The 22398-nt window shown below is 35.9% G+C and overlaps 1 protein-coding gene across 3 annotated transcripts in view; it reads right to left on the bottom strand.

Annotated features, from left to right (window-relative positions):
- LOC144970699 (uncharacterized) overlaps positions 1-13966 on the bottom strand; it is a 116192-nt gene extending 102226 nt beyond the window's left edge. For 2 of the 3 annotated variants that reach the window (XM_078910609.1, XM_078910612.1), the window contains exons 1-2: positions 13826-13966; positions 7552-8055 (exon numbers count right to left, since the gene is read on the bottom strand). In XM_078910609.1, the coding sequence (XP_078766735.1) occupies positions 7552-7919 (368 nt within the window). In that variant the 5' untranslated portion in view covers positions 7920-8055; positions 13826-13966. Of the gene's footprint in view, positions 1-7551; positions 8056-12664; positions 12688-13825 lie in introns of those variants that run through there. The other variant, XM_078910610.1, reaches the window with a different exon arrangement.
- Positions 13967-22398: the final 8432 nt, after the last annotated feature.

The following is a 22398-nucleotide window of genomic DNA, read 5'->3' as shown; positions in this document are numbered from 1 at the left end:
CCTACTGAGCACCATTCGAAAAACACTCCATTATAATTCTTGACACGATACGACCACAGGTACTTATCACACAGCCAAAATGAATTTCCTCAATAATGAAGCACCGCATATTGTGTGGACGCATAAACGGCTGGACAAGGGAAAATTCTTTCAGAGAAAATTAATAGAACCATTACGGGATAGACATGTCAGCGACCTTTGACACGATAGATCCCCATGCCCTGCTCAATATAATGAAAACTATAATAATTGACGATGAAATTAGAATAGTACGTTTCCTACTCAGTGAGACCTGAGTAAACACCAAAGTGAACAGAGCAACAACCCAAATACCGTTCTTAGGTAATATTGGAACACCCCAGTTTTGTTTCGGTTTTGTTCGTTGTCCAAGTTCGGAGCATGCTTTAAAGGAAGTTTTACCTGCCCCTCAAACTGTATTTGAGTCCCACCTTCCATCAGAAATGCATACACAGACGATAATTATTTCGTCACTAGAAAATATCTCAACACAAAAGCCGTACAAGAAGCATAAGGGAAACACAATCTTTTCGTAAACGCCAATAAAACCGACATTACGAAACTTGACAAAGACGACCGAGTGAAAAAGAAAACACGACAGGCGGAGTCTTTAATCGTAGATAAAGAATACGTGGAAAGGCGAAAACATCTGTCGACAGCCGCTCTCAATAAGTTGACAAACGTATGGCTGAGAAACAACAAACTGAAAATAAAAACAAAAATATAGCTATACAAGAGCCTTGTTAAATCACTACTTATTTACAACTGTGGAACATGGACACAAACAAAAGGCGAAGAAGACAAACTAGATACCTTCCATCGAAAACAGCTCAGGAGAATTCCAAATAGGAAGTGGTTATTCAGTATCAGATACTGAATAGTGCTTTGCCACTATTCAGTATCCATAAGGAACTCTTTTTTATAGAGAGAGTGAAAAGTGCGACAATCTCGGTTAAATGGAAATAAACTGTTGACCTACTTCCAGATTGAACACATGCACTAACTGACAGCCCGATTCAAAGCTGTAAAAATATTTTGATCGTAATTTTTTTTTTAATTTCTACTTTTATGCAATTAACATAGTTCAAAATATCAAAATTAGAGTGGCATTCAAATCCATTTTTAAATATCTAAATAGACATGATTAAATGTCACTAAGAGTTCAGTGACACCATGGCTTGGTGGATATAAGCTGTTTGACTCTGAGTTTTAAGGTTCGAGAGTTCAAATCCCGGTAGGTCTAACTTTTTTTTTTTTCCCATTATTTTTTTAATTCCTTCTGTCTATTGATATTTTTTAAACTTTTGTTTTTATAATTTTATTTGCTTGTAATATACTTTAATGTTTATATTATACTATTGTACTTTTATTATTATTATTATTATTATTATTATTATTATTATTATTATTATTATTATTATTATTATTATTATTATTATTATTATTATTATTATTATTATTATTATTATTATTATTATTATTATTATTATTATTATTATTATTATTATTTCTACTTACTTACTATTATTATTATTGTTGTTTTAATCGTCATCATCACTATTATGATTATGATGATTTTTTTTTTAATCAAGTAGTTGGAGTAATTTAATCAGTTATCGATTTATTACGAATATCTTTTATGTGTTATCATCTCGTTGTTGTTTTTCATTATTGTGCTCTTCTATTGTTCATTATTTTTAAAAATCTTTTTTTTTTCTGTTTGTCTCATTTGTTGTTGTTGTTGTTGTTGTTGTTGTTGTTGTTGTTGTTGTTGTTTGTTTGTTTGTTTTGTCATCTAAGGCAAACCCGATTCATTATAAATATGTGGGCAGACTTTCTGCATTTTTTGATTGAGCGATGTACTTCCGTGAATTAATTGCCGTACTATATTAAAATTTACGTGATAATAATAATAATAATAATAATAATAATAATAATAATGATAATAATAATAATAATAATAATAATAATAATAATAATAATAATAATAATAATAATAATAATAGTAATAATAATAATAATAATAATTTAAATAGATACTGAATATTAGACTACAATTGACATCTATTTACTGAATACACGTGGTATTGTTAGGGGTGTTTCTTTTTTTACGAAACCTGCCAAAACACGCCGATACTCGACAAAGTTATGGGAAGTAGGCAGCAGTGGGGAGTGAACCTGGGACTCAGGGAAGTGTACACCGTTGGGGAGTGAACCTGGGGCTGAGTTTCGTAAAAAAAAAGCAATTACTTTTTTTACGAAACCCGACAATATCCGACAAAGTTATGGAAAGAAAGTAGGCAACAGTGGTGGAGTGAACCGGAGATTCAGGGAAGTGTACACTATTGGGGAGTAAACCTAAGTCTATGGTTTTTTGGCGGGTTTTGGCGGATTTCGTAAAAAAGTAATTGCTTCATTCTCGTCTGGTACCCATCTCCCATAGTCCGGCTTCATTTCCCACTGGTATCCATCTTCCCTAGTCCCAGGTTCATTTCCACTGATATCCTCTTCTCACAGTCCCAAGGTTCACTCCCACCCGGTGTGCACTTCCCTGAGTCCCGGTTCATTGCCCAATGGTGCCCACTTCCCATAACTTTTGAAAATTTCGGTAGGTTTCGAAATAAAAGTACATTCTAAGCTCACTGTCCACTGGAATCAGCCTCTCGCAGTCCCAGGTTCAATCCTCATCAGTGTCCAAATCCCAGATTCACTCCCCACTGCTGCCTGCTTCCCATAACTTTGTCGGGTTTTGGCGGGTTTCGTAAATAAGTAATTCCCCCTCCCCCTTGGTATTGCTTTTCTACAAAATCCAGAGTCCCAGGTTCACTCCCCACAAGCGCACACTTCCCTGAATCCCCGGAACACCGCCTCCCCCCCCCCCCCCCCCCCCCCACTGTTGCCTGCTTCAATAAGTTTGTCGAATATTGCCATGTTTTGTCGGGTTTCGTAAAAAAGTAATTGCTTTTATATGAAACTCGCTGAAACCCGCCGAAAACCAGAGTCTCAGGTTCACTCCCTACTGGTGTACACTTCCTTGAATCTCAAGTTAACTCCCCAATGTTGCCTACTTCCCATAACTGTCGAATATTGCCGGGCTTCGTAAAAAAGTAATTGCTTTTATGTGAAACTCGCTGTAACCCGCCGAAAACCATAGTCTCAGGTTCACTCCCCACTGGTGTACACTTCCCTGAGTTTCAGGTTCACTCCCCACTGGTGTACACTTCCCTGAGTCTCAGGTTCACTCCCCACTGTTGTCTACTTCCCATAACTTTCTCGGATATTGCCAGGTTTCGTCGGGTTTCGTAAAAGAGTAATTGCTTTTATATGAAACTCGCTGAAACCCGCTGAAAACCAGAGTCTCAGGTTCACTCCCCACTGTTTGCCTACTTTCAATAACTGTCGGATATTGCCGGGTTTCGTAAAAAAGTAATTGCTTTTATGTGAAACTCGCTGAAACCCGCCAAAAACCATAGTCTCAGGTTCACTCCCCACTGGTGTATACTTCACTGAGTCTCAGGTTCACTCCCCACGCTTTGCCGCATATTGTCGGGTATCGTAAAAAAAGTAATCCCCCCCCCCCACATTTTTTATTGCTTTTTTACAAAACCCAGAGTCCCAGGTTCATTCCCCACTGGTGTACACTTCCCTGAATCTCAGGTTCATCCCCTCCCCCCCCCCTACACACACACCACACACACACACACACACACACACACACACGTTGCTGCCTACCTCCCATAACTTTGTCGGATATTGCCGGGTGTCGTCGCGTTTCGTAAAAAGTAATTGCTTTTTATTACGAAACCCGCCGAAAGCCAGTCCCCGGTTCACTCCCCACTGGTGTACACTTTTCTGAGTCCCATATTCACTCCCACAGCTGTCCTCTTCCCATAACTTTGTCAGGTTTCGGAAAAAAAAACACCGTACAAAAACCACTATTCAGTGTCAGATACTGAATAGTGCTAGCCTTCCAAATATCTACTTCCCAGCCCAAATAAGTAACAAATCACTGTACATAAAATGTGGAGAAACACCGCTCTCGATTCAAATTTTGGAAACAATTTGGATATATCTTAAGAGAGACAGAAATATTCCAGTTAATAAGGCAATGGAGTTATTCTTTAAATCAATCGGACATAACATACACAAAGGCAGACCCATGGCAATGTCAGTTTTACCAATGAAAGAATGAATGTAGTCCCTCAGAACAGTAAAACAATTAAATTCTGAGTTTACATCAGTTTATGTAGCGCTAAATAGACAGTGGCACTTAGTTGCTGCCATTTTAATAAAGTCTCTAGTCTATCGCAAAGTTCTTTCTGCCATTTCTAACAGAGACAGTAACCCAATCAGCGCTGGGTGGACGGGCGGAGTGTCCTAAAACACCTCGACTGGACTCGGTCCCCTTGCTTGTGCTGTAAGAAGTCTTACACTTGAAGTCGCGGCATGCTTCGTACCCAAAAGGTACCGACTTCGACAACCCCGCCCTATCTCACTTCGCGGTGCTGCACTGCGCATGCGACTGACACCTGGATTATTCCAGTCTTCTTGTGGAATAGACCCTAAAGACAAATTTCACCTTGGGGAATTTTTTATGTTTGTTTTTTTTTTTGTTTTTTTTTTTCAAAGCGCAAACGATGGTTGTACACGAATTCATTTAGGTAGCCGCCAGATATCGGTGTCCCATAAGGGAGGGAAGAGGGTTCCACACGGGGCTAGCAACCCCATTGTAAGAAACCTACTACCGCTACAGAAACGGAAACCGCAGATCATATCAACAAACCCGACAAGGTCAGCGGCGAAAAGGACGCCCACCAACAACGTGGCTAAGAACGCTAAAGTTGGAACAAAAAGGTGTCAAAATACCGTGGTGGAAGGTAACCCAGAGATCGTCCCAGATGGAGATTCGTGATTGACGCTCTATGCTTCAGATGGAGTTAAAAGGAAATCAATGTAGATAATAATTAATAATTATGCCCTTCCGCCACGACTGCATAAGACATCAATCGTCTGGGTATTCCACGACGGAATAATATAGATAATTCATCAAACAAGATGTCTGATGTCAACAGGAATCACCCATGTTGTCTTGTCCAAGTGAGTAAATTGGGGTTTAATAATCTTGACCAAGGAAAATAACGAAAGTGCTCGAACCCGAGACCTTCCGCGTCACAGAGCAATGCCTTAACCACTCGACCACTTCGCCTCTCTCTAATAGATAACGCTGATTTTATTGTTAAACAAGAAATTATATTAGCTCCTTTTATAAACATGAAAACAAATCCTGCCAAATTATCAAATTCAATAATGATTGTAAATTACCTCAAAAATAATATTTAAAAAACAGCAACTTGACGTTAAATATGCCAATTTGGTAATCCTAGGAGGGAAGAAATAAGAAAAAAAATAATTATGGAAAAATGGTAGATAGCAGAAAGGGCTGTCAAAAATGTCTGGGGAATTACGCATATGAAACAAAAATAAGATAAAATGTTGAATTTAATGATGTTCACGTTATCATATCCAGCAATATATTTTCTATTGGCAAGATACCAACGCCAACTTGGTTTTAGGTATATAAATTGATGGACTGATGCTAATGAAGCGTAATGAAAGCAGAAGAAGAAAGTGAGCGAGGAGGAATTGATGGGAGCATGAGGAAGAGAGGGAGAAGAAGAAGAAAAAGAAGGAGACAAGGAAGTAATACTGGCATTCGTAATAGCAGTGGCAGCAGTAGTAACAGCAACACCAGCGGTGGTAGTAGTGGTAGTAGTTGTTGTTGTTTTAGTAGTAGTAGTAGTGGTAGTAGTAGTAGTAGTAGTAGTAGTAGTAGTAGTAGTAGTAGTAGTAGTAGTAGTAGTAGTAATAGTAGTCGTAGTAGTAGTAGTAGTAGTAGTAGTAGTAGTAGTAGTAGTAGTAGTAGTAGTAGTAGTAGTAGTAGTAGTAGTAGTAGTAGTAGTAGTAGTAGTAGAATTAGTTGTTGTTGCTGTAGTTGAGGAGAAGAGGAGGAGGAAGAAGAAGAAGAAGAAGAAGAAGAAGAAGAAGAAGAAGAAGAAGAAGAAGAAGAAGAAGAAGAAGAACAACAACAACAACAACAACAACAAAAAGAAGAAGAAAAATGAATAAGCTACAACACGTTGAGGAATATTGAGAGAATATATACGAAAAAACAGATATTTCTTAATAAATATAAAATACCACAGACACTATGCACTATGAAAATGAGCATGCTATTTGATTCGTTTTCCACAAAATGTTTACTGTTTTGTTACGTTCCATTTCTTGTCATCTCTCGACTCATGAATTGACATTTCGCGTGCAGACAGAATAAAAATCTATAACCATAAAAAGGAACGAAGTGTTTAGTTGTAATCTATAGAGATGTTTGTAATTTCATGCGGTACTTTTCAAAATATAATAAATAACTAAATTGCATGAATTTATTTGGAATGATACACTTTATCTCGCTGAAACAAACTCTGGGCTAGGTCGTTTCAAACGTCATATTTTGGTCATTCCAAGAATATTTGGCTGTTTTAATCTAAAATGTATTGGGCAAAAATGAATATAACAAACATCATCATCATCATCATCATCATCATCATCATCATCATCATCATCATCATCATCATCATCATCATCATCATCAACATCATCATCATCATCATTGCCTTTTTCACCCTGAGTCAGGGTATAGGCCACAGACAAACAGTTTCCATCCTCTCTATCCCGAGCTAACTTTTTTTAAATCTCGTTCCATGTCTTATCACTTCTCTGAAAATCAGCTTCTTTTATGACGGAATTCGTTATTTTCATTCTTCTTCTTTCGTTTTTAGTCTTCATTTTCTAGCAGCTCAGCTTTCACTTTGACAGATATTTCCATCTCGGATTTCTTCTCTGTCTTCTCTTTCAGTTGGTTAAATATTAAAATAAGCTCCAATATATGGGTGTTTTTTATTTTATTTATTTCACAGCAAACAACTGGATAAATTTTAAAAAACCAGTAATTATTTAAAACACGTTTTTCTCCATAAATGGCTTTGTTTGATCGTATCTTTGTTTTTCTAATGTCCGTGATAACAAATAAAATGAAGAACGAGTGATTTATTTTTCTTAATCGCTCCCCCTGATTCTGAACCATGGACAGGACATGTACATATATGCAGGTCTGACATCCGAACCCACTTATAGGCCTAGTTTAACATTGTTGTAATAGGCAATATCTTGCGCCGTTTTTCGAGATATCCATCACAAAAATGATCCCATAAGGAATTGAGTTATCAGACATGCAAATATATTCTTTAACTTATAGCCTGACACTAGGACTTGTATTTTGACCTCTTTTTAGAGTTTGTTGTCGTTCAGTAGTGCTCAAAGAAGCAAATGATCCCATTGGTTGGACTATTGAATACAATTCACAATTTGCTTTCTTTTGATGGTCTTGCCTTCTATTCTTGACGTGATTTTTTTTTGGTCCGTGTCAGACAATAAGTTTAAGAAGACTTTATGACATTCTGTAGAAAAAGATCTTACCTTCTGAACCAGGAGGAATCCTTATGCCATATATACCGTAGTCCGTGGAGGGTTGTATACTCTGTAAAGTCTCTCCAGTCCTCGTCGCAACACACACCATGCAACTCGTCATTGTCTTCGCCCTGCTTAGAGTGATGCATCCTCGTATGGTGGTGATGGTGATTGCAACATGGACAATGTTTGCTGTTGATAGGGTTTCCGTCAATGGAATCTCTGTTCAACGCGGACACAACTGATTTCTCGTCTTCTAATGTGTTGTTTCCGTACATATCCACGTAAGATGGTCTGAATATTACAACACGATTACCTAACCCAACACTGCCACCATTGTTGTCGTTCTTGCCGTTGACACACCCGTCATCGGCCATTTCGATACCTTCTCGAAACGGTTGAAGAATGTTTTTTTGTGTGAAAGATCCAAACTCTTTATTAAGATTTATTGTTTACGGAGCTTACACATACATTATTTCAGTCATTTATTTCCTATTTATCGTATTATTTCACCTATTACGATATACAAAATTAGATTATTTTGTGCAACTGGATACAGTGAATTCGCTGAAACCAATAGTCGGATTTGGTTGAATCGGAGGTTAAATTGAAAGGGGGTTGGTGGGGTTATTGATGATTTTTAAGAATGGGAATATTTCATGTCTTTATTGGAATTGAGTGTGCGTTGAATCTGGATTACAGTGTATAGGAAAGTGCCGAAAGTAAAGCCAATATCAATATCACAGATTGCTCCATTTATATATTTTGGAAGTAATAATAGGACTCATTTGTCCTTTATTGATGAGAGCCGATAAGAAATATCAATGCTCCTCCTTTCTTAGTAAGATCTATATGAATAATTTGGTTCATGGAAATAAACGTTCGCAGGATAATTCTTGAGGATTGTCAAACATGATATTTCTACGCTTATTGTTGCATTCCATACATTGCGCTATGAGTGAATGTTGTTCTATTTAAAAGCTTGAGGTGTTATTTTAAAAAAACAATGGATAAATGAATAAAGTTTGTTCTTTGTAGGGGAGGGAAAAACAAAATTACTTTGATGGCTCAATTCCCAAATGAGAGTGAAGGCTACGATGACATTAAAAACAAAATATTATTATAGAAAATGCTGTTGACGTCATGCTAGTGTTTGCATGTTTGCATGTTTATTTCTCATCAAAATCTCTCATCCAAACAATAAATAACCATCGTTTTACGGCTAGTCACAAACTATATGTCTTTGTCTTCCTTTGAAGTAATAATTTAGGGAGCAGGTAATCAAAAAGTCTAAGGTTCGATCCCCAGTCGTGGTAGGCTGATGTTCGGCACCGGAGATGATTTTTTTTCAATCTCCCATTCTCACCTTTTCATATTTTTGTATAAGCATTTTATCGATTATCAGTCCATACTTCTTTAAAAACTATTGGAGAGCCAGAATATTTGCGGGGAAGTAAAGCTTATTACAAACAGGTATTCGTCTTTGTTGATTATTATCCCACCGATTTGGGGAAATTAACACAGATCGAGATGAACATTTTGAGCCATCAACAGTAAAAAATAATAAAGTCTGAAAAATGAATCTGGCAACAGGGCGGCAAGATGGTGATTCTCAAGGTCAAATTAATGACCGATCATTGAGTCCCAGAAGATTTTCTAAATAATCATTAGAGTCAACAGGTAATAGAATTATCTTTAATTTTTTAAAAAGGCACGCAAGTTACTCTTATATCAATCTGCAAAAAATAGTTTAATAATTTTTATATTTGCAAGAATGCTCGTTGGTAAACATCTACCATGAGCTGTAGGAAACAATTTTAACCCCAACCCTATCTTTTTTTTAAATAGATGAAAAGAATAAAACAGGTGAAGGGAAGATCGTTTTTATACCTGTTTGATTTCTCAAATCAAAAAGAATTAAACATGCATTAACTATCTCCGGGACGCACCTTAGTTATTTTATATCGAAACGCAGTATGGTTCATGGAGGATAGAAGTAATCCCTAGCTTCCTTATTAAATTGTTTTTATTGTCGTACTATGAGAAAACATATTTTAAAACTTTTGCCCAGAAAACTCATTCTTTAAATATACATCTGTTAAGATTAACCTAATCTTGTCAAAATTCTCAATTCTGGGACTTCAAGAAAATCTTCAAAGAAGTCTTAGGTTTGAGATTTTTGACAAACTGAAGGTCATTTTAATAAATATTATATTTTGAAAGGACGAGTTTTCTGGCAAAAAGTTTTGGGTTTTGTTTTTATCAGACTATGGCAGTCTGAATCTATCTTTGAATTGACACTTCCACCTGATGGTCTTGTTGTATGCCTGGCAAGCGATTGACATGGATGCCTTTTTTTTCTATTATCTTATAGTATGAGTCTCTGGTTATTCAATCCACATAGAGGGTATATACCGTTGAAAATTACTTCAGTTATCGTATATTTTATCGAAATCAGTCGAATAAAATGTTTAGTGGTTTTATTTTTTGATGCGAAAAATAAATGTTAAGTATTTTTTTACCCTGATATCAACCGATTACAGCGAAATGACGACACAACATAGCCACATTAAGTAATCACCATAAACGTTTAAGGTTACACACAGCTGTGTGTGTCAGTTCGTTATATCCGGCTGGTGGGTGTTGTATTTTACATAAATGCATTATATCAATAGTGCCGCTGGGTATTGCGCAATTCCTTTATTAGTGAGTCAATATAGTATGATAAATACTCACTAACTGCGGGACTCATTTATTTGTCTGTTTGGAATGTCTCTTCAATTAAGTAATATTTGCCAGACCTTTCCCTTGAGAGACTGAACGAGCTAAATAGCAAGGAACAATCTGATTGGTTAAAGCTTAATAACTCTGGAACCATCAATTTTCACCTCATCATTTATTAAAAACGAGTTTGTATATTTTTGTTTTTTTTTTGTTTTTATTTTTGTTTTATTTATTTGTTGTTTTTTTTTTGTTTTTGTTTTTTTTTTTCGTATAGGCTTTTTTAAAATTTAGTTTTTTCTTCTTTCCATCAATATTTATATCAAAACATTTCGTATTCTATTCCGTTATTCAATAAGATATCCGCGACTTTATTGAATTCCACATTTTGTACTAAAATCTACTTTCTAAATGTAAAACTAAAATAGCCATTTGTATTATCTAAATAAAAAGAAATGTATAAATGATTTTCGAAAGGCAGAGTTAGTGATTCCGGGGTTTTTTTTTTCTTCATCAAAAAGTGAATAAATAAGTTTAAAAGGTTTAGCAAGGATTTTTAGCCGGTCGACTTCTCGGGTCAGTTGTTTCGTATGAACAGATCTGAAATGACCAAGCTCACAATTCAGTGCTATTGCAAATCATGGGTAAAAATATTCCCAGAAAGCAAAGGAAAAAATCTTTCCGAAATCCGTAAATGAGGCCATAGCTTCAGGTTGAAAACAATTGCAGGAACCAAAACACCATCCTTGCCAACAATATGCTATCCCCCCCCCCCCCTCCCCCTTCCTTTCCATTGCCCAGATTAAAAGATTGAAATACTTATTGCTACAAATCTTGTGTAAAGATAATCAACGGGTTATATATAAAATTGTGTAAGCGACAAATTAAAGAGCAGGCAATGATGTAAGATAAAAATTTGAACAGGTTTTTGAATCCGTGCCAGACATAGTAGATAGAAAAATAAAAGAAAAATAATTATGTTAAAAGAAGATTCAGCCTGGACCTCGTTGACTCGGTCTTTCGGTTATCTTGTCAATGCAATTGGATTCAATAGTCTGATGTCACGTCGCTCAGCAACGACGGCCATCGTGGTTCTAAACAAAGAAAATTGGTACTTTTCATTCTTCATGCTTAAGGGAACTTTTCATATGTCTTGTGATCAAAATGTGTAAAAGTCAAAACATGATCAGATTTATAATGTTTTTTTTTTCCTCTGGATACGCTTTTATGCTCGTCGGAGAAATATTTCATAAGGGCGTCCGCCATTGTTCCGATAGTTTAGAGCCAGTTACTTAGTTACCATGCGTCATTACGAGGGAAGTGACGTTACGACTGTTGAAGGGTATTCCCGATGTCGTTCATAAATCTTATAAAATGAATCAGAGTGCTGCTGAGACTTGCTCTAAAAGTACAAGTGCATCTTTGAGAATTCATACATGAATATATAGATATAAAGTAGGCACTAAAAATTGAAGATAAATCAATTAATCCCCGAAAACATCTAGCAAAGATAAGACAATTATAGTTATCAAGGGCAAGTAACCAATATTTTATTTAAAGAACGTTAATTTGTGCCAATATTTATTATTTTTGTTACTGCAAGACCGTATTAGTCAATATCAGATAAAGTAGGTTGTAAATGACTAAAGTAAACACCAAACTGATCGATTCTGTTGACTTAAAAAACTATGTACTAAATTTAGTAGCTTCAAAAACAAACAAAATATTTAACATGTATCAGGATCAAAACCCTTCCTCGGCAAACAACAAAAATTGTTCCCTGAGTAAGGACCTTGAGCCCAAATTGTACTATCTTAACTATTTTGTCCTTATTTGAAGCTATTGTAGTCATTTTCTTTCTTTTTTTTTTGTTGGTCGATTCTAATAATAGTTCACAGATTCAAGCCGCTTATTATTCTATAAAATATTTTTTTAAAAGACAGTTTTCATCTTCATGGATGTTCCACTTTCTTCAAATAAATATATCTATGTATACAGATAATTGATTTAAAATCACCGAACCGATGAAGCATAACTCATTATCCAAAGACCTAGTTTCGGCTCCCGATGTAAATATCTCGATTAGTTTTTCTTGAGCGAAGAAATTAAACACCATTTGTTCACCGACTAAAAACAGCAAAATTTCGCCATGGGAGGATTAAACAGATGTTTTAAAAGGTCAGTTTGTTTAGTTATCATTTTTTAAAAATGAAATAAACAGACTGTCATCCGTCTCTGAATGATCAGAATTATTAAAATTATATTTTTATCCAATACTGAAATATACAATAATTCACTCTCAAAAACATTTTCAAAATCGAAGCCTTCAAGAATAAAGAGCCAATTATTTTGTTTCCACAGAGCGCAACACCCGTCTGGTGAGAAGACAAGTACGTTTTACCTACTTATCCATCACCTCTAAGACATGCCTCACAGTCAGCCACAAAAACTCTTTCATTCATAAACCGAATTTTATAAATGTTTCTATCAATAAAGTACATCCCGCCTCGTTTCGGTATTATGCCGGATATCGGCATATATCCAATAGTGAAATTCAATTAAACTTAATCTAATTTATTAAAATTGACGTTTTCTGCAAGTCATCTGAGGCCATCTTTAGTCATAAAACAATTCAGCTAAAACCAAAATTAACGTCACTTAAGCTCTTTGTTAATGTTTTTAGCCAGCCATTTTTACGAGTAGTTCTCACTAAATTCTATCACTCAGACTATAAAAGTCAAGGTCACACATAATATTGTGCGTTGGTACGTTTTGTTCGACACTGCATCAATAGATAGTATCAGATGACGTCACTCAGGCCTTTGTTATTGTTTGCCATCCGCTTTGTGAGTTATTCTCACTAACTGTATTAACCAGAATAAAAGTTCAGTTACACAGTTTGTGGTTGTCCCTTTTACTTCCGATGGCAATGTTGTGAACTCCTTGGCCAAGCGATTCTATCAATAGAATGAATGAAGATGAGATAATGTATCTCTGTCATTGTCTTTAGACCGACAATGGGTGAGTAGATCTCACTAAAATATTGATGTTATGCGTTCAGATAAAATACTCACAACATCTGCCTGCAAGATGAACCGTACCATTACGCAAAACGATGTTTAACCTTAAAACGTTTATAATCTGATTAAAATATTTTAGTAAGAGATAATCACCCAACTATCGGCCTCAGAAAACAAAAACAAAGAGCTGAGTGACGTCAATTTCATTCTTTTTATATCAACCAAACAACGTTATCGGTGACAGATGATTGTGATTGTCAGTACGTTTCATCTGGCAGCCAGTTGTTGTGAGTGCTTTATTTCAACGTATAGCATTAAATACTTAAAACAATTTGAGAAAATAATGCTGTTATGCGTTTTAGTAAAATACTCACAACATCCGCCATCCAGATTAAACATACCAACCCACAAAATCATGTGTAGTCTTTAGCGTTCATAGTCTTGATTAATATAAAACTCTAAAAGGCTTTGTAAAGAAAATAATAACAAAGAACTGAGTGACGTTAACTTCGTTACTTCTATAAATCAACCACACATAATACCGTTTTGAGACGGTGGAGCACATAACTTATAGTCACTTTTGTGAGTAAAGCGAGTCCATTGGTATTAATTCAGTTTTTGCGTTCGCGCTCGTTGTGAATGAGTCAAAATTTCACCCAACGCGCGTATTTCCACATTAAGATAGATTGGTGCCTTGTATGTGGTGCTATACATTGCATGCGTTTATAGTAAGGGGAATGGGGGGAAGAAGGGGTGGGGGCGGGGTGGGGGCGGATTTGGCGAGTGAGTGGGAGAGTGAGTGATTGAAACTTTTACTGTGGGTGAGATTGACGAACCTTGCGTCTCTGCTTCCCAGATGGGACATAACCTATTATTATTATTATTATTATTATTATTATTATTATTATTATTATTATTATTATTATTATTATTATTATTATTATTTGATATAGCGACAGTATCCACAAATAGTGCTCAGAGTTGCTTTACAATAGCTTTGTTGGTATCACACAAGTTCATTCATCCGACCACAACATCACCACAACAATCACAAACATATCTTGTTCAGATCGAAGCACCTAAGGAGTTGATGGGCATGGCATGACTCTTTGATACCATATTAAAGATGCCACTTTGTCGTCGAGTGGTATGACTCTCCCCTTCGGACCTGTGGGTCACTTGTTCGAGTGTCGCTCTGGTGGCTTAGAGTTAAGTCCGTGGGGAAAAGGCTATTTACCGTACTAAGGTATAAAATGAGCACCGGGCCAGTGACAGCTTTTTCCATGTGGAAAATTTAACATAATCGGCTTAAATACGTCGTGTCTTGGCCTAGATACATGTAAATTGTTGATGATGGCTTGGTACCCCTAGTGGATATCAGTCTATATAGGAAATATAGTAAAGGAAACGTTTGGTTATCCTGCCCACCCGTGTCCACGGATTGTATGTTGAATTCGTAAAATTGAGTGACTAAAGGGCTCCCAAAATTGACCACACAGAGAATCGTGTTTCCTATTTTTTATGCAAGGCGACTTTTGGCCTTAAATCCTCACGAGTTTGTCAAAATGGGAAGCGGTTTTGGGGGGGGGGGGAGGGATGGTGTCAGACTAGTAGTGATTGGCCTTGTGTTCTATTTGGCCACTTTTGAAGTCGAAATTTGCAACGAGGAATTCTGGCCATCTGGTAACCCTAAGTGACTTATTGTTTCTAAACCATATCCTGATACTGGTATACTTTTTATAATTGCTGATCCATAATATGATTGCCAGGTCGAATTGTAAGACAGAGACCATCAAGTTTTTGTTGTTATTTTTTAATTTAAAAAACGATGAAGTGAGTTGGGGAAGAGAGAGATTGATGTTGAGGGAATTTCTATTGCCATCAGCGAACTTATAACAATACCGAATTCGGAAATATGGCAAAGAAATGATGTGTACTTTTAGAATATAACCCCTCATTTAAATATCTGTACACTTCATTGTACATTGAAATGAAAGTTTTTGAACTCTGGCGATGCGAAGTAGAATCTAGTTCGTTTTAGCGGAAGTTACATTATCCTTTATTTGGTCTACATACATACATGTATTATTATTATTATTATTATTATTATTATTATTATTATTATATTATTATTATTATTATTATTATTATTATTATATAGTAGTAGTAGTAGTAGTAGTAGTAGTAGTAGTAGTAGTAGCAGTAGAGTAGTAGTAGTAGTAGCAGTAGCAGTAGTAGTAGTAGTAGCAGTAGCAGTAGCAGTAGTAGTAGTAGTAGTAGTAGCAGTAGTAGTAGCGGTAGCAGTAGCAGTAAGTAGTAGTAGTAGTAGTATGTAGTAGTAGTAGTAGTAGTAGTAGTAGTAGTAGTAGTAGTAGTAGTGTGGCGTAGTCGCACACATATGTAATGGCTAACGATCGTATAGTGTTTTTTTGTTGATAGATAGTAAAATTATCCTTTGCGTTGTGTTGTAGATGTTAATAATGACGAAAGAGTTCAAGGGCCGATGATGATAACTGAATGTACAACATCAAGACATTCAAATAAAAGTCCAGATTCCAAGTTTCATTTCTTACAGTTTTATTTGTTGCGATAAATTCAAAATCCAAATCATATAGCATGGTCATAATTCAATCAGTTTCACAAATTCCAAATCGTAAAATCAGTCCAAATGTAAAGTCATTTTGCCTAAGTAACCATTTTCAATATTCGTTGAATATTTCTAAGTCCGTAAAATAAAGATTCTTAGTTGGACACTAGGAAAGTGCAGCTCATCGTGAAGTAGAATCGTAGAATAATCTAGAATAGAATCAAAAGGTAGAATGATCCCCATTTGATCAGAAACACTGTTTTATATATCCTGTCTACACTGTCCCACAATTCCTTTCACCAAAGGTCAGTTTTTACGCCTAAATAATCAAAGGTCGTACGCCTAAATAATCCGTACGCCCAAGTAACAAATACGGTACGCCCAAATAATATCGTATGCCCATATAATACTTTACGCCTAAATGATAAATACCAACTATAACTTAATGCTTTTATCCCCAAATACCAAGTAACACCTATCAAAGGAAGTAATTTTCTAGTACTCAATATTTGTATCGTCAACTCATTAAACCCATTTGCTGTAAGCTAACAGTAGTAGTAGTAGTAGTAGTAGTAGTAGTAGTAGTAGTAGTAGTAGTAGTAAGTAGTCAGTAGTAGTAGTAGTAGTAGTAGTAGTAGTAGTAGTAGAAAGATAGTAGTAGTAGTAGTAGTAGTAGTAGTAGTAGTTATTATTATTACTATTATTATTATTATTATTATTATTATTATTATTATTATTATTATTATTATTATATTATTATTATTATTATTATATTATTATTATTATTATTTTTATTATTATTATTATTATCATTATTATTAATATTATTATTATTATTATTATTATTATTATTATTATTATTATTATTATTATTATCATTATTATTATTATTATTATTATTGCCATCCTCATCATCATCACCATCATCATCATCATCATCATCATCATCATCATCATCATTTTCATTACCATGCCCCATGTACTTAATACTTTATTTATTCATAGAAGTCATCTCGCCTTACATTATGATACCCATTCTTTAGGAATTCCCCCCAATTCCCAAGGACAACATTAAACTTGGGCCTCCACGTACAATGGCCAGTGATTAATAGTGATTGGAATGCAGCATCCATTTTTCAACTTACTCCAGTATTCCGTAGGCATCATTCTGGCCGAGCGTTCTCTTAATTCATTTTAAGGTGTTTTGGTATGGAAATAACTAAATAAGCACCAACAGTTCTTGCTATATTACCGACATATGTCCCTAATAGAAACTTAAGGTCAAGCAATGATCATTCAATCCTTGTCAAACCTTGCGTAAAAGAGGTGAATAATATTTTCAATTCTCGCTTTGCTATTGTTTTTAGACAGCCATTTTGGTGATTAGTCCTCACTACTTTATATCAATCAGAGTATAAACGCTCAAGGTTACACAGAGATGGTAGTTTGTATGTTATATCCGGCTGGATGTTGTGAATATTTTACCTATACTCATAGCATTAATTTCATCATTGATGAGTTTCGCTTCTAAAAATCCTCCCCCCCCCCCCACCCCGCGCCTCCCTCCCACTTTCCTCCAAATAATTCAGAATATTTTTGACTTTATATTCTCTTATTTCTTCATGTCAAGTTACCTGAATCACCGTGGTTTTCAGTGTAAAGTGTTTATTTTTTGTGATCTTATCTTCCGTTTTCTGTCTAAACAATAAAATTGTCAGTTTGACACGAGAGAGTCCATTTCCGGATAATATCAGCAGGTCTTCTAAATCATCCTCCTCCTCTTCCCCCCCCCCCCCCCATTCTCCTCCATCTCCTCTTCCTTCTCCTTAATAATCTTCCTTCCTTTCTCCTCCTCCACCTCCTTCTCCTTCTTTTCCTCCTCCTTATCCTCCTCTTCCTTCTTCTTCTTCTTTTCTTCTTCTTCTTCTTCTTCTTCTTCTTCTTCTTCTTCTTCTTCTTCTTCTTCCTTCTTCTTCCTTCTTCTTCTTCTTCTTCTTCTTCTTCTCTTCTTCTTCTTCTCTTCTTCTTCTTCTTCTCTCTTCTTCTTCTTCTTCTTCTTCTTCTTCTTCTTCTTCTTCTTCTTCTTCTTTTCTTCTTCTTCTTCTTCTTCTTCTTCTTCTCTTCTTCTTCTTCTTCTTCTTCTTCTTTCTTCTTCTTCTTCTTCTTCTTCTTCTTCTTCTTCTTCTTCTTCTTCTTCTTCTTCTTCTTCTTCTTCTTCTTCTTCTTCTTCTTCTTCTTCTTCTTCTTCTTCTTCTTCTTCTTCTTCTTCTTCTTCTTCTTCTTCGCGGCTTTGTGGTCTTGTCGTATGACACTCGCTTTCAGATCAGAAGGGTGCGAGCCTCGCTTGAGTCCCTGGAAAAGGATCTTAAGTCATTTCTCTCACCATATTCGTGTGTGAATAAGTAGACCTACCTGGCTGTTATCAGCGTTGTCTCTGTCGGGAAAAAAATGAAATACCACCAAACAGGCTTCATTTCTCGTTCTACATGTAACGTGTTGCTGTTGGTCAGGGACCTTTTGGAAAGCCTTTTGAGGGCGTTTAGGGGATATTGCGCGTTATATATATATATATATATATATATATATATATATATATATATATATGTAGAAGAAATATATATATATATATATATATATATATATATATATATATATTTCTTCTACCACCTATTATCACTCTTATCTCTCACTCCTCACAATGACCACAACTACCACCAATTCATCTAATCTCTGTCGAAGAAGAGTCATATTATTCCCTGGAAATATGGAATGCCACAAAAAATGGTTTAGGTAATAAGAGATTTGTGTTATATTTAACAATTTCTTTGAACAATTCTTGATTTACACATTTACATTCTCAATGATTCTTTATATGTGGGATGTGATTATCTCGAAATATTATTGGTTTACATATTTACTCTTTTTAATTATTTGACATGCTTAATGCGCAAAACTATAGATTTTAAGAAATTCACTCTCGAATTTAAAGAGTTAAGGAAAACTATTTTTGGCGCTTCTTTCACTTTGATTTGTTTTTCTGATTGATTGTTTTTTCATTGTTTGTTTTTCTCTCCTATCTGACAATGCACAATGTAGTTATCTGCCAGCACTTTACTCATCATATATGTGACCCTCCGCCTCGAAACGGTATTAAGTCGGATTTTTCAATTTTGGAATTTTGGTACCCAATCATAGCTTATTTATGCTTTAAAATTTGATACCAAATCTATAAAATTCTGATTATTCATTGCCGAGATATGACCGTTTGAAGTAGGGAGAGTGTAAAAACCAAGTTTTGAGAACATTTTCACCCACAGTCAAATCAATGGGCAAAGATAACTCCTTAGATACGGGCATTGGAAATTTGACGAGAATAGTAACATTTGCAGAGACGTCAATTTTCAATTTGACTCACAGGAATTTCAGGCACCACTCGGAGGAATGTCAATGACGAAAGAGGAATTTCCGTAAACACAAAAAAAGGGAATTTAGATGGTATTTAGTATCGTGTTTAAATATTGTGTCGTTCTAAATAGATAACTGATTAGAACTATATTATGATATATGAACATATTGCCAAATACAGCCCCAAATTTTCCTTATTTCAAATGAAGTAAAGCTCCAAATCCTAATGGTAGTGATTGTAATAATGGTGGTAGTCAGGATGATGTTGTGTTGGTGTTAGTAGTAGTAGTAGTAGTAGTAGTAGTAGTAGTAGTAGTAGTAGTAGTAGTAGTAGTAGTAGTAGTGATGATGACGATGTGATAATGTCTGTTGTAGTAGTAGGAGTAGTGGTTATGATAATGTGGTGGTGGTGGTTGTAGTTGTAGTAGTGGCTCTAGTTGTAGTAGTAGTGATGTTGTGGTGTGGGTGGTTGTAGGAGCAGTAGTGATGATGTAGTGGTGGTGGTTGTAATAGTAATGATGATGTAGTGGTGGTGGTTGTAGTAGTAATGATGATGTAGTGGTGGTGGTTGTAGTAGTAGCGGTAATGATAATGATGTGGTGGTGGTGGTTGAAGTAGTAGTGGTAGTGATGATGTGGTGGTGGTGGTGGTTGTAGTAGTAGTGTTCGTGATAAAAATGTGGTGGTGGTGGTTTTAGTGTGTGTGTGTGTGTGTGTGTGTGTGTGTGTGTGTCTGTGATGAGAGAGAGAGCGAGCGAGCGAGCGAGAGAGAGAGAGAGAGAGAGAGAGAGAGAGAGAGAGAGAGAGAGAGAGAGAGAGTGCTAAAAGTGCATCTAGTGATAAGTGGAGCAACATGAACTTGAAAAACTAACCAGGCTAAAGTTTGAGGTTAAAGTATTTGTGATTAGCTATTTTTGGCAAGTACAGGAAGTGAATATGAAAATTAATCCAATGAGCGCAGCAATTTATTTGTGTGCGTGTGTGTGTGTGTGTGTATGTGCGCGCGCGCGTGTGTGTGTGATTGTGTGAAGAGAGAGAGAGGGAGAGAGAGAGAGAGAGAGAGAGAGAGAGAGAGAGAGAGAGAGATTTGAGCTAAATTTGTTTGAAGGGTTTTTAACGGTGCTTGCAACACTGGTTGCAGTAGTATTGGTGGTGGTAGGGGTGGCGTTGTGGTGGTTGTAATAGTAGTTGCAGAGATGGTGAAGTGATGGTGGTAGTAGAGATGATGATGTAATGGTCGTTGTAGTTTTGGTGGCATGGATGGTGATGTGGTAGTTGTTGTAATAGTGGTGGTGGGGATGGTGATGTGGTAATTGTTGTAGTAGTGGTGGGGACGATGATGGGGTTGTTGTAGTAGTGGTGGTAGGGATGGTGATGTGGTGGTTATAGTAGTGGTGGTAGGGACGGTGATGTGGTTGTAATAGTAGTGGTAGTGATGGTCGCAGTAATAGTGATGATGATGTGGTGGTGATGGTGGTTGTAGTTGAAGTACTGGCAGTAGTGATGATGATGATGATGTGGTGGTGGTTGTAGTAGGAGAGGTATTGATGATGATGTGGTGATGGTGGTGGTTGTAGTAGTAGTGGTAATGAAGTTGATGTGGTGGTGGTGGTGGTTGTAGTAGTAGTGGTAGTGATGATGATGATGTGGTGGTGGTTGCAGTAGTAGTGGTAGTGATGGTTGTAGTAATAGTGATGATGATGTGGTGGTGATGGTGGTTGTGGTTGTAGTAGTAGCAGTGGTTATGATGATGATGATGATGATGATGTGTGGTGGTTGTAGTAGTAGTGGTAATGAAGATGATGTGGTGGTGGTGGTTGTATTAGTAGTGACTGGAAAGTGGGGGAGGGGGGGGGGGTAACCTTGGAACATTTTAACCTCACCAGAATTTGACGGAAGTTGCCCGTAACACGAAATGTTTGTTCCAGACAGGATTTTTTTTCAGGTGAAACCGGAGTTTTGGCATCACTGAATTTGGCATGGGATTAGAATATACATTTGATAATGTACATACAAATGTTTGAAATAATCCAATCATCACTTTTGTAGTTATTCATTATTATGTAAGAAGTCCTTAAAATAAATAAAACACCCAAAAAACAAAAACAAAAAAAAGAATGCTGACAATTTTATGACATTGCTCACTTTTTGAAGATTTTTGATATTTAAATAAAGAAATAAGAATGATTAATGTGACATTTTGTCTTATTTATTAGAGGAAATACGATTTCAAAATGCCAAAAGTTAGAGAAGGGTTTATAATATCAAAGTACAGTTTTGAAACTATGTGAAGCCGGGTGGACAGGGAAAGAAATATCAAGAAACAGAAGTAGAGAGGAGGAGAAAGAATGAGAGAATAAAATACATACACACACACACACACACACACACACACACACACACACAGACGTGAGAGAATGAGAAAGAGAGAGAGAGAGAGAGAGAGAGAGAGAGAGAGAGAGAGAGAGAGAGATATATATAAAGAAACACTGAAAGACTCCCCACCCCCTTCTTTCAGTGTACAAAAAAAGCACGACAAAACGAACATCTCTCTCTCTCTCTCTCTCTCTCTCTCTCTCTCTCTTGTTGTTGCTCTCTCCTTTTCATTTATCTATCTATCTATCTATCTATCTATCTATCTCTCTCTCTATCTATCTATCTATCTATCTATCTATCTATATATCTATCTATCTATCTATCTATCTATCTATCTATATATATATATATATATATATATATATATATATATATATATATATCTGTCTATCTACCTATCTATCTATCCATTAATAGGCCTGTCTGTCTTTCTGTTTGTCTATCCATACATTCAACCTTTTTCATTTTTTAGTTACACGTATATCCATCGGCAGTGTATTAATTGTTGAAGGCTCTATTTACTATTCTGCATTTGTACTTAAAATTAAATGTTTATCTTAAATGTAAGATTAAGCAACTGTTGCTCTATTAAAGTCTTATGTTTTTATTTTTTAAAGGGTTTAACGGTGATTGCAATACATTAAGGTCATATCAGCGCCAGTAAAAAGGAAGAAAATGGGATAGTAATAAGTTCCAGAATTACAATTAAAGCACCCAAGAAAAAGTAAGACAAAGGAGAATTGGATCA

This window comes from Berghia stephanieae, chromosome 4 (assembly GCF_034508935.2).
Source record: "Berghia stephanieae isolate SIO BIC M18660-M18661 chromosome 4, UCSD_Bste_1.3, whole genome shotgun sequence".
Taxonomy (NCBI): Eukaryota; Metazoa; Mollusca; class Gastropoda; order Nudibranchia; family Aeolidiidae; genus Berghia; species Berghia stephanieae.
Note: the sequence above shows the minus strand (reverse complement) of the source record. Positions and strands in the feature narration are given on the sequence as shown.